The following is a 15,312-nucleotide window of genomic DNA, read 5'->3' on the forward strand; positions in this document are numbered from 1 at the left end:
AGTTACAGACAATTGAGTCACCATGTAAGTGCTAGGAACAGAACCCAGGTCTTCTATAAAACTGCAACAGCTTTTAACTGCTGAGCCATCTCACAACCTCATTTTATTTTCATTATAATGCATGACTTTTTCATGCATTTTTATTACATTGTGTGAGTGTGTGTGTGTGTGTGTGAGAGAGAGAGAGAGAGAGAGACAGAGACAGAGACAGAGAGAGAACACACCAGAGAGAGAGAGAGAGAGAGAGAGAGAGAGAGAACACACCCATGGAGGACAGAAAACAACTTTCAGGAATCACTTCTCTCTTTCTACCATGTGGGTCCAAAATTGTCAGACCTTGGCAGCAAGTGCCTTTACCCACGGAGCCATAATGCTGAGCCCAAACTGTAGGGCTTTGTTTCCTTTTGGGCTTTTTTTGTTTTGTGTTTTGTTTTGTTTTGTTTTTGAGGCAAGGTCTCCAGAGTCACTGGAAGTGCTGGGAAGAGAGGAAGACACCACCAGCCTGACAATTGGTATTTTTGTGTGAAGGTGGGGTATTAAACCCAGGGCTAGCCACCTATTGGGCAAACCTTCCACCACTGACTGATAAGTATGACTATTTGCCTTCACTATTCTGCATATTACATACACAGGCACATGCACTCCGTATGTGATCCTAAAAAGCAACAACTCATTATGAAATAAAAGATGAGTACCGACAGTGTTCAAGGCTATGTATGACACCACCAGACTCAAACAAAATAAAGATGAGTAGGTGTTAGATAGCAGTTTTCAAGTAGAGTGTTTTAATGTCAAAGATGTATGTACATCTTCTCTAGGTATCTAAATGCACTAATTACTGCTACAGCAAACAATGATACGATCATACTGTGGTTTTTCTACTTTTAAAACCAACCTATTAACAAAGTTAAGACATGTAATTATGGCTTCTAAATACACTGCCAAAGTCACAAAACCTTACTGTTTTTTTAGACCTTGTATAACTTCAGAATATATTGATATGAGATCTTAATTTATATAAAAAATACCATTCTTCAAACTAAATTGTTAATACTACAAATTTTTATCTTAAAAGTAATTACAGGAACTGGGTGGCTCCCTTTGTTCTTGCTATGCAAGCATGAGGACTTGCGTTTAAATCTTTAACCACATAAAAAGCCAGGCGTGAGCCGGGCGTGGTGGCGCAAGTCTTTAATTGCAGCACTTGGGAGGCAGAGGCAGGCGGATTTCTGAGTTCGAGGCCAGCCTGGTCTACAAAGTGAGTTCCAGGATAGTCAAGGCTAATTAAAAAAAAAAAAAAAAAAAGCCAGGCGTGGCTACACGTAACTGCAATCCCAGCATTAGGGGTGAAGATAAGTGACTCCCCTGAGCTCACTGGCCCGCTAGTCTAACCTTAAAGCAAAGCTTCCAGTTCAATCTGAGGCTTTCGGGCGCTGGCGGCTCTTGAGCGCGGGTCAAACGGCCAGAACCCGCCACCACCCCGGGGCCGGAGCCGGGGCCAGGGCTGGGCGGAGGGAGTGCGGGCGCGCGAGGAAAGGGCCAGAGCCACTCCACAACAACGCGGAACTAAGCCTCACCACCACCCGGAGGTTTTTCGAAAGCTGGTGTCTCACCCCAGGCCGGCGCAAGTCTCAGTCGGATTCACAACGTAAAGATCTGCGCGCTTCTGGCCTACCGACCAATCGCAGAAGGACTTAGGCAGCATAACAAGGGACCAAGAACCAACCAGACACCCTGATGGGCGGACCTCAGTGAAAGCAAGCAACTGAGCGCGCGCAAACAGTTGCTAAGGACGCACCGCACACTCACTACTGAGCCTCGGAAGAGCCAAAAGACCCCGATTTCTTCGCGCCTCTCCCTCCCCCCTCCACGCCCCACTCCAAGTGACTGCAGTTTACTCTTACAGGGGAACCGAGGACAGTGAGCGACGTGCAGCCCTTCTTTCGACGGCCACCTTTCCAAGGCGAGGACAGTGAGAAGAGGACGACACAGGGGCTCGCCGTGGGCTGGAGGCCGCAAACGTGAGCCCCAGAACCGGACAGCGGCCCCTCCCGCCTTCTCCAAGCATCCCCTAAAGGTGGCCTGTGGCACCAGTGTAATCAGCGCTCAGGCGCAGAATAAACTGGTTTCCCTCGCCTACCGGCTCACCGTGCAGTGAGGCTCCCGAAGTCGGGGGTGCAAGTCTAGTCTGCTTCACCTGTGGCCTGTAGAACTCTCCTGGCCGCAGTACCTCTACGCCTCCGAAGTTGGCACAGTGGCTTGAGCGAATCCGCAAGCTTGAAGTGTCTCCCATGCTGCCTAAAGACTTGCCAGGATGTCTGCTTTCGTCGTGCTCGCCTAGACTCTACTCATTCATCAAACCCCTAACCCAGGTGGAGCCGGAGCCTGCGGGAACTACAATTCCCATGAAACACTGCGCCCACGCAAGCGTGTCAGCTCGCGCTTCTATACTTTGTTCCATTGGCTGGCCGATTGGACCTGGAATCCTGATTGGCCCATGGCCTGAGGCGACAGATTCCGGAAAGGGAAAGAGCAGCCAATATGGCGGCGGAGCGCGGCGCGGGGCAGCAACAGTCGCAGGAGATGATGGAGGGTGAGCGGCCCCTGTGGGTGACCGGGGAGCGGCGAGCTAGGGGCTGGGCGAGCACGGCCTCTTGCGGGATTGGAATTCGGCCTCCAGCCTCCGGCCACAGCCACAGAGCTCTGACAGCTGCCAATATGGCTGGACAGAGCCGGGGAGGCTCTGAGCCCGGGAGTCCCGGCCCGAGGGCGGTAGCGGCCAGAAAGACCAGACCCTGGGGAAAAACGTGGCGCGAGCCCGCCCAGGGAGATTGGCAAGGAAGCCGTGGCTATAGGAACCTAGTCTTAAAGCTCCGAGGTTGACAGGCGAGGGGGCAGGGAACCGTCCTCCATCAGCTCACTGGGAAACAGACTTCAGGCGTGGGGAATCTGCGAAGTCCAGTTTGTTCACGCGGCATGAATGGAAAAGTCTGCTCTAGAAGCGAATGGGTTGTGGCAGAGAGATGGGTAAAAAGGAGCTCCGGAGATTGAGTTTACAAGGCGTTGTCTTGTTTTCTAGGCATGCGGTCTAGTCTTATATTCAACTTTCTTCCTTTTTTTCCTTGTGTTGGATTATGCCATATACATATGTAAATATATATATATATATATATGTGTTACACATGTGCATGCTTTTGTATACAGTTGTGTAGATAATACATGGTCATTACATGCGTGCATATATGTGTGTTAGTGTATACACACAGACTTGTACATGTGTACATGTACTTAACCCCACCCATTGTAGCATTAGGCAAATCTTAAATGTCTTTGAAAGACTCCACTATTTTGGTGAGGATTATTCACTTCTGGAAGGTCACTCACTTTTCTGGGAGGAGTACTAGGGAAGAAGGTTGCAGAGCAAGGGACAGAGATGTGGAAGAAAAGACCAGTGAGTTTGAGGTGCTGCCCTGAGATGGGCCCTGAAAATTCACTAGATGTCATCCAGACTGGGGTCCAATGGGGAGGACCAGTATCATTCTGGAAAAAGGAAAACCAGTCAGAAACAAAGGAGTATGGAAAGGTGACCTAAATTACCAGTCATGCAATGGGGGTTGAGAAGAGCCAACGAGGAAAGCTCTTAGACTTGAAGGAGTCGTGCTAGAGGTCTTTTGTTTCTAACCTTTGAATCTTTCTTAAGGAGGAAATGTTTCTTCCTAGCCCCCTCTTCCCTCCTCCAATACACCTCTCCCCTCCTTCCTCACTAAAGGGCAAATACACAAGCCAAGCTGTTTCTCTCGTCCACCCCCACACATGTCATTACCAGCTGACACTTAGGTTTCTATGGCCCTATGTCTTTTTGGAGATTTTTTTTGTGGCGTTTTTGTGTGGCTTGGGTTGGGTTGGGTTGGGTTTGTCGTTGTATTGTTTTGCCTGCCTTTTGTCTTTTAAGACAGGTTCTTACCATTTCCATGACTGGCCTGTGTAGACCAGGCTGAGCATGTTTTGCCACCTTCTCTATCACTGCTAATGCCTTAACTCAAACCTTCCTCGTCTTGATAGATTTCATTGCCTTTTGCTAGCCTATTCTACCTGGAGCCTTGGAGTCACATTCCTGCACAGTGTCACAGGCTCTGGAACCTCTCTACTGCCCCGACGATAGAGGCACAGGGACTGTAACACAGAACCTAGTTTTCCTAACTCTAGATCACAGACTGTAAGGTACCTCTTGGTAGTAACTCATACATTCTTCTCCGTGTCATACACATGAGCTACTCTTTGATTTCTTTTGGAATGTGGGCCTGAAAATTTAACCATTTATCTTGGCCAAATGGATAGTGAGACATCAATGAAGGTATGTGGCAGAAGGGTCACAGTGAGACGTGAGAAGGGCCATCACATCAGATGGGAGAACCTCTTGGAAGGTTCTTCTGTATCTGTCATTAGTGTTTCCCATCGTAGATGATCCAGATTTCAGTTGACACTTGTCAACTCTTTACAAATTCTTGGAGGGGAAGGATGGCATGTTGATTGTCTCCATGTGGCCTCCCAGTTACTGTCTCTGTATCTTAAATACTATTGGATGTAGAAGACATTCAAATGTTCATAAACTGAATTCAGCTGTTTTAGAAAAAGTTGCTGACTTACAACTGTTGTTAATCTCTTCTGTGTTCCTCACACTGTCACATGAAGTAGATGTGAATTGTCACCGATGTGTGCGTTCAGTTGACAGGCGGGTTGAATCTGAAGAATCGGGTGATGAGGAAGGAAAGAAGCATGGCGGCGGCATCGTGACAGACCTCAGCGAGCAGAGCCTGAAGGATGGAGTAGAACGGGGCACAGAAGACCCGGAAGGTACTGGGTTTAGTTAACCTTGAACTCGCCCAATGGGGCAGGTGTGTTGTTGAAGACTGCTGCTTCTTTGCACATGATGTCTCCTCACGACAGTGGTTGTGTTCCTCAAAGGGCCTCCATAGATTGGGCAAGTGGTTGTGCTGGCTGAGGGCAACCTGTTCTCTGTGTGTTGCCTCAGCAAATGACTGAATTATGTTTATGAGTACAGTGGGTCCAATTCTGCTCAAGGGACTGTTCCACTGCTGATGATATTGACACTGATGTGTCACCTAGGACGGAGCCAGAAAAATGACTTTCTAACCCTTTCCTCAGCAAAATTTGAAGAGAGCATGGTGTAGTCCTCTGATTCTGTATCTTGCCACAGTGACAAGGAGTCATTTCTAATCCAACCTCAACATTTCTTCTTTGAGACAGGGTCTCACTTTGTAGCCCCAGTCTTGAAGCCATTAAATAGACCAGGCAGGCCTCAAACTCAGAGATCTTCCTACCTCTGCCTCTTGAATGAAGGATTAAGGGTGTGTGCCACCATGCCCACATCTACCTCAACATTTATGCAGGCCTGAGAGTCCCCCTGTCACAAGCACAGATGTAGAGTAGTCACTCCATTTGGAACTGAACAGCTTCCTATGGTGGTTTTATACCCTCCTTAGTAATGGCCCGTGCTTATATGTTTGCTAAGAAAATTAGTTTCCATGGAAAAGAATAGAGAAAACATATGAACACAGAAAATTGTTTCAGCTGAATTGTTAGGTTCCTGGGGAGATGCAAATTTCTAAGTATTATGCATCTTAAAATATGGTATTTAATTTTAGAACGAGTATTTAGTTTTACCTGCTTAAAAAGAAAACACATTAGCATTGCTGAGGATCTCTTTTAACAACAGGCTTGAAAGGAAACTCTGCCTGTTGCATTTTCCAGATCTGTATGGCTTTATCAGGTATTCATAATTATGCGTTACCTTTATAAAAATAAATTTCAAAAACCATAGCTACTTTTTAAAATAGCATTATGCACTGTGTGCCAGGAAAAATGATTGGTAACTATGGTAACCAAATTTTAAGGCAAAAGAAGATTACCACAAAAGTACCTACCACAATTAGTTTAGAACTTCAGAGCTGATTTCTGGAGGTGATGTGGGCGGGTAAAGCAAATGGGTTCTGTCACCATTTGACAGTCACGGAAGGGCTGAGATCTGTGCCACTGAAATATTAGGCAACACTAGAAGACTTGGAAGTTAGAATAGTATAGTCCTGGGCTTTGTTTCCTGGCTAGTAACGTTACTGTGATGGAACATTCATTGTAAGAGGACTCTGATGAGGAGAGTAAATGCCCCATGCCAGCCAGAGAGCCCTATTGCAAGGCCAGCCACTTGAGCTAGAGCCCAACCTACTTAAAGTAGATGACTAGAACATGTAGTGATTCTCTGGGAACATAAATGTCTAGTCCTTAGAGAAACTGGAACTGCTCACACTTATTTTTACCTAAGTCTCAGCAAAACACATTGAAATATGTCAGTCATTACCTTCCTATCTTTCTTAACCTTGTGTGTGTGTACCTGTTAACATTGTGAAGTGTATGTGTGTACAGGTATGTATGTGAGTATGTGTGCATGTAGATGGCAGAAGGCAGTCTCAGGAGGTGTTCCTTGGGTACTGTTTACCTTGGCTCTCACTGGCCTAGAAATTGCCATTTAGACTGAACTGACTGCTGCAAGCCAGCATGCTTCATCTTCTCAGGTGCTGGGATGACAAGTGTACCACTCTGCTCAGTGTTTTTTCTGTGGGTTCCAGAGCTCAAACTCAGGTCCTGTGCTTGTACAAACACTTCCCTAACTAAGCTGACCCCATCCACCTACCTCCAATACCAGTTTTGTTTGTTTGTTTGTTTGTTTGTTTGTTTGTTTTTTAGAGCTAGAAATTAAACCTAGGGCCTTAAGCACTCTACAGCTAAGTTATGTCCCCAACCCCCTAGACTAAAAAAGCACAACTGTGATACATTCAGAAGTTCCAGTTTGTAACCTTGTTCTGGGTTAAGCTGGTATTTCAACAGTAAACTTTGGGCTGTGGACCACATATGCTGAGGCGCCTAGGATAGCCCCAGTTCCATCTTCTGGTCCAGTACCACTGCCAGTTGTACCTATGTTTAGTCTTAGAGTATCTGACTAACTTGGATGGTAGTGACCTGGCTACCTTGCCTTCATTGTAATGCCTCTCCTTCAACAATTTCTGAGCTTGTGGACAGTGAGCTAAGGGGACTCTTGTAATGTCTTCTTGGTTTTATCTGGTTCCTTTTATTTAACACCAGATGGTCAGTATCCTATAAGTTATGAGTAAAGTATAGAAAACAACATATTTTAATTGGGAACTGTTGATTGTTGTAGAAAAGACACCATAGAAAGTCAGTGAAAGCAGGGCGTGGTGGCGCACGCCTTTAATCCCAGCACTCGGGAGGCAGAGGCAGGCGGATTTCTGAGTTCGAGGCCAGCCTGGTCTACAGAGTGAGTTCCAGGACAGCCAGGGCTATACAGAGAAACCCTGTCTCGAAAAACCAAAAAAAAAAAAAAAAAGAAAGTCAGTGAAGTGAATTCAGCCTTGTAGGGATGATGGAACATTCATTGTAAGAGGACTCTGATGAGGGCCAGTCCTTCTTTGTTGAGCTGGTCCCCTGCAGCATGTTTCTCTTTGAGGCCTGCAATGAAGAAGCAAGCTGACTTCTAATAGTCTGCTAATGTTTGGAGGAGGCAGACATGGGCTGATGTGTAAGGATATGTGATGTGTAAGGGTGCGTAAGCTGGCTCCACTGCAGATGCAAGGGCTTGTTTACCCTAAGGAAAGAAATACAGGAGAAAGGAGGCTAGGGAAAAATTGTAATAAGTGATAAGAAGTTCAAGGAAATACAGGGAAGAGAGGGGGAAAAGAGAGAGATGATCGAGAGAGAGGAAGGAGTGAGTGTGCACACATATGTTCTGGGACAGAATGAAAAGTTTAGACTCAAAAAATTTAAAAAAATAAAAATAAAAGCAGCCTGTTTCCTTCCTACACTAAGTTTCAAGATTAAAAAGGATCCACTATTTAAAGCCATGAGGCTAGCCATGGTGGTACATATCTGTCATCCCAGCATCTGGGAAGCTAAAATGGGAGGATTAAAAACTCAAGGGCTTGAGAAAGAGCTTGATTTTTAAGAGCGCTGGTTGGGCTTTTCCAGAGGATGGGGGGTTCAATTCCCAGCACCAATGTCAGCTTACAGCCGTCGTCTTATAACTCTAATTCCAGGGAAGCTAACAGCCTCTTCTGGCCTCTACTGGCCTTACAAGTGGTGGAGAGGCACACATGTAGACAAAACATAAAATAAATTAAAAAAAAAGTCCAAGACCTGAGCTGTACAATGAGACCCTGTCGAAAGGGGGAGGAGGAACACGAATCCAGTCAGAATAGAGAGCTTTATTTAGATGCCAGTTGGTGCAAACTAAGGAAAAATCATAAGACTCCTGGGAATAGTGGGTAATACTTGGAGAGTGGTAGGGAAAGCGCTGTTATTCTCAAAGTGTTACGGGGAGTGTATGCATATGTATTAGCATTTAGTTCTTTCAACCTCCTCATCAGGTTCTGATGAAATGAAAATGAGGGGCTTGTCATATGAAGAAGCTCTTGACTGCAGCAGGAAGCAGTTTATATCTGGCTCTCAGGGATGGATAGTCTCATGAAATCCAAATGGGCTTTTCTGCTGAAATTAGTTCACCAGGCTTCCAGTTGAGAAGTACGTTTAAATTATTCACTGAAGCTCTTTGATCCTGGCTGTTGAGCTCTACTTCATTTTGCCTCCCTTTCTGTCAGAGAAGCATCTGTAGATGCTGGGCCACTTTCCAAAGCAATAAAAGGCACATCCGAGAACATGTTATATACCCAGCATGATCTGATTCAAGTGGCCTGGTTTATTGCCACAAACAAAAGGAAAGTATTCACATGGGTGGATAAGCTGCTGGCAGCAAGAATTCCAAGGATTCCAAGAAGATGGCAGCCTTAATAGGGACCTGTTTCCCAGCAGGGACTAGGCTTGGCCAAGTTCACCAAGACTCAGGCAGCTACCCTCCTCCTCTTTCCCACCAGGAGCATCAAGCTGCATTGGGATTCTTGAAAGATTCAGAGGTGGAGACTGTTGTCACCCTTCTCATCTCTTGTGTCCCAGCATTTGAATTAGCCCAACTTTTCCAGTCCTAGGGCAGAATGGTAACTCTACCTACTAAAACCTGTGGCCACTGACTCATAGAAACAGAGTTGTTCTTTTTCTCTTTCTTTTTAGAGGAACATGAGCTGGCAGTAGATATGGAAACCATCAACCTGGACCGAGATGCAGAGGTAATGCTGCCTGCCTGAATGACCTAGTGTCAGAGGACATGGTTACTCTAACCATCAGCTAACCATCTTTATTTTTTTATAAATGTGACAAATTAGTAATTAGAGAGATCACCTAAGCCTCCCTTGATTGTGTTGGTTTCCTTGTTTTTGGTTTTTGTTTTTTTTTTTTTTTTTTTTTTTTTTTTTTTTTTTTTTTTTTTTTTTTTTTTGCTATTTTTAATACCAGCAGTTAAAATCTATTTCTGCCTAGCCAGTAAGAACTATATGGCAGATGAAATGCTTTTGACTCAAGTTAGTTACATGAGTCCAGCAATCATGTTGATGGCAGGATCCTCACAAACCCCAGTTCTAGGAAAAGTGTGTGTGTCCCCAGTTGCTAGGGGATTGCATTCAGACTGACCTCTACCCTAGGTCTGTCTTCTATAAGACTAACACACTAAATCACAGCTAAAGAGTGTCTGTCTACTTACTTTGTGTCAGTGTCACCTGCCAGTCCCAAGGGGATGTGGCCCATCCTCTCCCTTGCCTCCCCACGTGGTACTCTCCCACATAGCTCCTGGCCAGGTCTCTAAGAACTCTGATGGATCTGAGAAAGATCCTTCTGTGTTTCAGGATGTTGATCTGAATCACTATCGAATTGGAAAGATTGAAGGCTTTGAGGTGCTAAAGAAAGTGAAGGTGAGAGGGCTCAATCTGTCCTTGCACACGGTGACTTGGTAATGTTACTTGAGTTGGGGAATATGCAGTCCTTGCTCCCATCCTGTGGGTGGTACTGGCCTATATCCTCTTATCTCTATTCTGAATGGGATAGGTGTTTTGGAGAGCTCAAGCCTATCTGGGCTCTCAGGCTGCCTCGGTGAGCTCTTGCACAGTCTCTTGTCCCTAGCTCACTGCAGTTAAGTTTGCTTCTCAAAATGGAGCCCAGTAAAGGTTCCTTCAACTTCCAGGACTTGGCCTACACTCCAACCCTATTCAATGTCTCCCCACACAGGTGTGCTCAGCATGGGGTCAGCCTGGCTTCCCTTTGGGCCTGTACCTGTCCTCAAGTAGAGGAGGGTAATTCCAGCTTCCCACTCTCACTTACCTGCCTCCTGAAGGCCAGCTAAACCAGCCCCTGGAGGGTGGCCCTGTGTTCTCCTGAGCCAATGTCAATTCCCTTCCTACCCTCCAGTCACTCTGCCTTCGTCAAAACCTAATTAAATGCATTGAAAACCTGGAAGAACTGCAGAGTCTCCGAGAACTGGATCTCTATGATAATCAGATCAAGAAGATTGAGAATCTTGAGGCACTGACAGAATTGGAGTGAGTAGGGGAACCCATAGGCGGTGGGATGGGTTGGGTGGCCAGGTTCCTCAGAACTTCCCCATTACCTTCCTGTACTCCTGAAGGACTGCCTCTATACCAGTCCTGGCCTGTGCTAGGGCTCCTCAGAGGGAGCAACAGCTTCATACATGCTGTAAGCATTGAAGACTCTACCTAGGCTTCTGGCCAGGTTCCATGCAGTAATGATGTCAGAATCAGGGAAAGAGGAGCTTTAATCCATAATCCCCCTTTTAAACAAAAGTGTCAGCAACATTTCTGACTCAAGGAGTCAGCTTTACCTAGCTATAGTCTTATCTGGACTTCACTTCTTTGTTTGGTGTTAGGTTTTGGGGGTTTTTTTTTTTTTTTTTGGGTTTTTTTTTTTTTTTTTTTTTTTTTTTTTTGTTGAGCCTAGGCCTGGCTGAATTCTCTGTAGCTGCAGATGATCTTGAATCTTGACTCTCAGGCCTCGCCTCTCCAGTCCTGACCATACACACATGCACCAGCTGCTTTGTGAGTTTTCCTTGTTTCAGATTTAGTCTAGCACTGCTCAGGGTGAACTAGTACAATGCGTGGTGGTACTAGGTTCTCCATGGACACAGGCATAAATGAAACTTGGTTTCTGCTCTTAAGTAAAGCCCTAGGAGACAGTGTTCATAGTCTGCAGGCTGCCTTCACTGCCCTCCAAGCTCCAGGCAACCTCATGATTCCATAAGATGACAGCTCCAGTGTGAGCCAGTCAGTGAACAGTGGAGCCATGGTCAGAGCCCACTTCCTAGTGACTGAAGATCTGGGGTCAGATACCCTCTAGCTGAGATTCCCACTCCTATACAAACTATGTTCATTCAAGACATATTTTGCTTCTTTCTAGGGTTCTAGATATTTCTTTTAATTTGCTGAGGAACATTGAAGGGATTGACAAACTGACACAGCTGAAAAAACTCTTCTTGGTCAACAATAAAATCAATAAAATTGAGAACATAAGCAACTTACATCAACTGCAAATGTTGGAGCTGGGGTCTAACCGGATTCGGGTAGGTACCAGTCACACTGTCTCTTGGGAACAGTTCTCTAGGCTCTATGGATCTTCAGTGGTACACATAGGGTATGTACTTAGCTGAGTTTTTCTCATGTTCATATTGTTTGGAGAAAACAGGGAAATATTTGTTAAGGAAAAATGCTAACTGGAAGCTATTATTAATAAGAACTGTGCTCACACCAACTAACTGGTCTAGTCTGGGAGTTAGCATTCATTGGCTCTTCATTTATATCATGGTCCTGTGCCAAGCCAGTCCCCACTGTGCTACGTGAGGTAAGCTGGCCAAGCTTCCTTTTTAAGCTGTTCATAGACAGTCGTTCCTCCATCTGCATCTGAGCTGTGTTTCCCAAGCTAAGAAAGGTAGTCACTTATCGTGATCTGTCGTGTGACAAGCCAGTATCTTGCCCCAGGAAACAGGGCTAGCCCTTTATCCCCTAAACAGTAACTTGTCCTCTGGCAGGATTTGGTTGGTTGTTCAAGATCTATTTAACCTTGAAACCATGGGTCAGAATGGAAATGATAAGCTTGCTTGTTTGTTTGTTTGTTTGTTGAGACTTTGTTTCTATCTGTAGCCTTGACTGTCCTGGAACTCACTCTGACTAGGCTGCTGGGATCCATCTTCCTTTGCCTCTTGCTGGTACCACCACTGCCGGAGAAGCCTTTTTTTTAAAGACAGGCTCTCACCTACTATGTAGCCCAGAATGGCCTAGAACTCAGAGAGATCTTCCAGTACTGGGATTAAAGGCATGTACCACCAACAGCAAAACCAGTTGACTAATAACTATTGGAAAAAGTCCCATATATCTGAGAGGAAAAACTCAGAGGGTCATATGGGTGTTGGTAGTGAAGGAGGATCTGCCATGCAGAGAAAGGAGGAATTCTCATGGGCAGACATGAGGGTTTGGTCAGTCCTAATTTTGACATCCTGGTGTCATTGTCTTATGCCTGTCCTCACCCTCCTTGGTTAGTGGCTGAGGGCAGTATTTACCGGTATGTGTCTGCCCACCCCATGTTTGGAGCACCCACCATTTGGTTTTCAGCAGTACTATACCATACACTGTGGCCTACCCTTGAGGTTCTTAAAGAACCCTAAAGGTACAAAGTTAGAGCTAAGAGACATGGCTGCAGCAAGGAAGAGGAGTACATACATAGTATCAAAGGCTGTGTAGAGGAAAGTGCTACACATACCTTGAGAGACAGAGGCATGTGAATCTCTGAGCTTGAGGCCAGCCTGGTCTACAGAGCAAGTTCCAGGACCCCCCCAGGGCTACACAGAGACACCCTGTCACAAAAACAAACAAAGAAATACAGGAATAAAGTGTGAGGGGTTGGGAGTAAACCCAGAAGCCAGTCTTCATCCTCCATTGTTTCCTCCTTTTCCATTCTGTATGTTGAAGAGAGTTTACTGAAAAATCCCAAGTCCAGACATCACAGAGAAAGTCTAGATTGCCTTGACATATGTTCTAGGCACCTTACTTAGTGTAGGTTTTGAGCCCACAGCAAACATTTAACTTGATGTTTCATCTGTTTGATAGGCAATTGAAAATATCGACACGTTAACCAACCTGGAGAGTTTGTTTCTGGGGAAAAACAAAATTACAAAACTTCAGAACCTGGATGCGCTTACCAACCTGACAGTCCTCAGTATGCAGGTACTGAGCCTCACCAGCTCCCAGCTCCCATCCTCACAGGGCCACCCAGCATGCCCAACCTGATTTTATTCCCTTGGTATGTTCATGATCTGCACTGTTTACAGTCAGTAGATGACAGAAACAGTACAACCCACAGGCTCTAGGAACACAAACCCTCTAAACTAAAATCCCTTTTGTTTTACATAATTTATTTTTACTTTAAAGAATTTTATATTGAGCCAGGCAGTGGTGGCGCACACCTTTAATCCCACTTGGGAGGCAGAAGCAGGTGGATTTCTGAGTTTGAGGCCAGCCTGGTCTACAGAGTGAGTTCCAGGACAGCCAGGGCCATACAGAGAAACCCTGTCTCAAAAAACCAAAAAAAAAAAAAAAAGAATTTTATATTGAGAACTGGAAAGATGTCTCAGTGGTTAAGAGCTGTTCTCCCAGAGGATTCAGGTTTGAGTCCCAGCACCTGCATGGCTGTTTACAACTGTCTATAACTCCAGTCCCAGGGAATCTGACACCTTCTCTGTCCTCCACAGGCACCAGCCATTGTATGTGATAGTATACAGACAGATGTATGTTCAGATGTATGTATTTTACACACACACATAAAATAAAATGTAATTTAAAAGCAGATTTTGTTTCCTGGGGCTGGAGAGGTGGCTCAGAAGTGAAGAGCACTGGCTGCTCTCTCTCTCCCTCAGATAATCCAGGTTCAACTGCCAGCTCTCACATGGCTCTGAAACTGTAGTCCCCGGGAACCCTACACTACACTCTCTTCTGGCCTCGGGCAAGTATGTGATGCACAGACATACTTGACATACTTGCAGGCAAATGTTTATGTACATAAAATAGGGATAAAGGACTCTCACGCCTTCCCCTGGTGGTAACTGAGTAGTAGGTGGGTTTTGAGGCCTCTTCAGAAGGAAGAGCTTACCCCAGTCCTCAACTGTCAAAGTGAAGACCCGATGGGAACTATTCAGCTGTTCAACACTAACATGCAGAGATTTAGATTCATGTGTGGGGTTTTTGTTGTTACTGGTTTTTAGTTTTTTGGTTTTTGTTTTTTTGTTTTTGAAACTGGATCTCACTATGTAGCTCTGGCTATCCAGTAACTCTGCAAATCAGGTTGGTCTCCAACTAACAAGAGATCTAACTGTCTCTGCTTCCCACAGGTCCCAGAGATGGGTTTAAAGATATGCACTACTATCTGTGCCTGGTTCATGTTGAAATTCTTTTTTTTTTTAAAGATTTATTAATTATTATACATAAGTACACTGTAGCTGTCTTCAGACTCACCAGAAGAGGGTGTCAGATCTCATTATGGGTGGTTGTGAGCCACCATGTGGTTGCTGGGATTTGAACTCAGGGCCTTCGGAAGAACAGTCAGTGCTCTTACCCACTAAGCCATCTTGCCAGCCTCTCCTGTTGAAATTCTTGTTGTTGGTTTTTAAGGTTATGTTTTTGTTGGGGGGGGGGGTTGGCAACAAATTAGTAGAATCAAGCTTTGAAGGGGTGAAGGGAGATATGACTGGGTGTGCCTGGGATGCCTACTTTGGCGGGACACACTAACAGCCAGTCACGGCACAGGAAACCTCTTAGACTCTGAGTAAAACAGATGCCTTGCAAACTACTTTGGAGAAGGCGTTCTTGAACTGGAATTGAGTTGTTAAATATTGTAAAAGAAATTAAATTGATTTGTTTCTAAAACAAAAATGTTGGGAGAGATGGCCCAGTGAGTAAAGGTGTTTGTTGTGAACCAAGCCTGATGACCTGAGTTCAGTTCCCAGGTCTCATAGAGTGAGTGGAAAGATGGACTTCCTGCAAGCTGTGGCTGAACAGTTGAGAGCACCAGCTGCTCTTTGAGAGGACCTGGGCCTCAGCACCTACGTGGCAGCTCAACACCCTCTTCTGGCCTCAGCACCAGGCATGTGTGTGGTGCACAGATGTACATTTAGACAGAACACCCATGCACAAACAATGGAAGATGTTTTCATTATCTTTTTGACATTTTAAAATTGTTAGATTGAGTTCGAGGCCAACCTGGTCTACAAAGTGAGTTCCAGGACAGCCAGGGCTACACAGAGAAACCCTGTCTCGAAAAACCAAAAAAAAAAAAAAAAAA

At 45.3% G+C, this 15,312-nt stretch overlaps 2 protein-coding genes across 4 annotated transcripts in view; one reads left to right on the forward strand and one right to left on the reverse strand.

The window, feature by feature from the left end:
- Pask (PAS domain containing serine/threonine kinase) overlaps positions 1 to 2,368 on the reverse strand; it is a 41,755-nt gene extending 39,387 nt beyond the window's left edge. The window contains exon 1 of one of the 3 annotated variants that reach the window (XM_021157658.2): positions 2,198 to 2,368. The gene's annotated coding sequence lies outside the window, so the exon portion shown is untranslated. Of the gene's footprint in view, positions 1 to 1,613; positions 1,741 to 2,148 lie in introns of those variants that run through there. The other 2 variants (XM_029482839.1, XM_021157565.1) reach the window with 2 other exon arrangements.
- Ppp1r7 (protein phosphatase 1 regulatory subunit 7) overlaps positions 1,733 to 15,312 on the forward strand; it is a 22,375-nt gene continuing 8,795 nt past the window's right edge. The window contains exons 1-7 of the mRNA XM_021157786.1: positions 1,733 to 2,593; positions 4,726 to 4,854; positions 9,154 to 9,209; positions 9,822 to 9,887; positions 10,381 to 10,511; positions 11,383 to 11,545; positions 13,086 to 13,202. Coding sequence (XP_021013445.1) covers positions 2,542 to 2,593; positions 4,726 to 4,854; positions 9,154 to 9,209; positions 9,822 to 9,887; positions 10,381 to 10,511; positions 11,383 to 11,545; positions 13,086 to 13,202 — 714 coding nt within the window. The 5' untranslated portion in view covers positions 1,733 to 2,541. The remainder of the gene's footprint in view (positions 2,594 to 4,725; positions 4,855 to 9,153; positions 9,210 to 9,821; positions 9,888 to 10,380; positions 10,512 to 11,382; positions 11,546 to 13,085; positions 13,203 to 15,312) is intronic.

This window comes from Mus caroli, chromosome 1 (assembly GCF_900094665.2).
Source record: "Mus caroli chromosome 1, CAROLI_EIJ_v1.1, whole genome shotgun sequence".
NCBI lineage: Eukaryota > Metazoa > Chordata > Mammalia > Rodentia > Muridae > Mus > Mus caroli.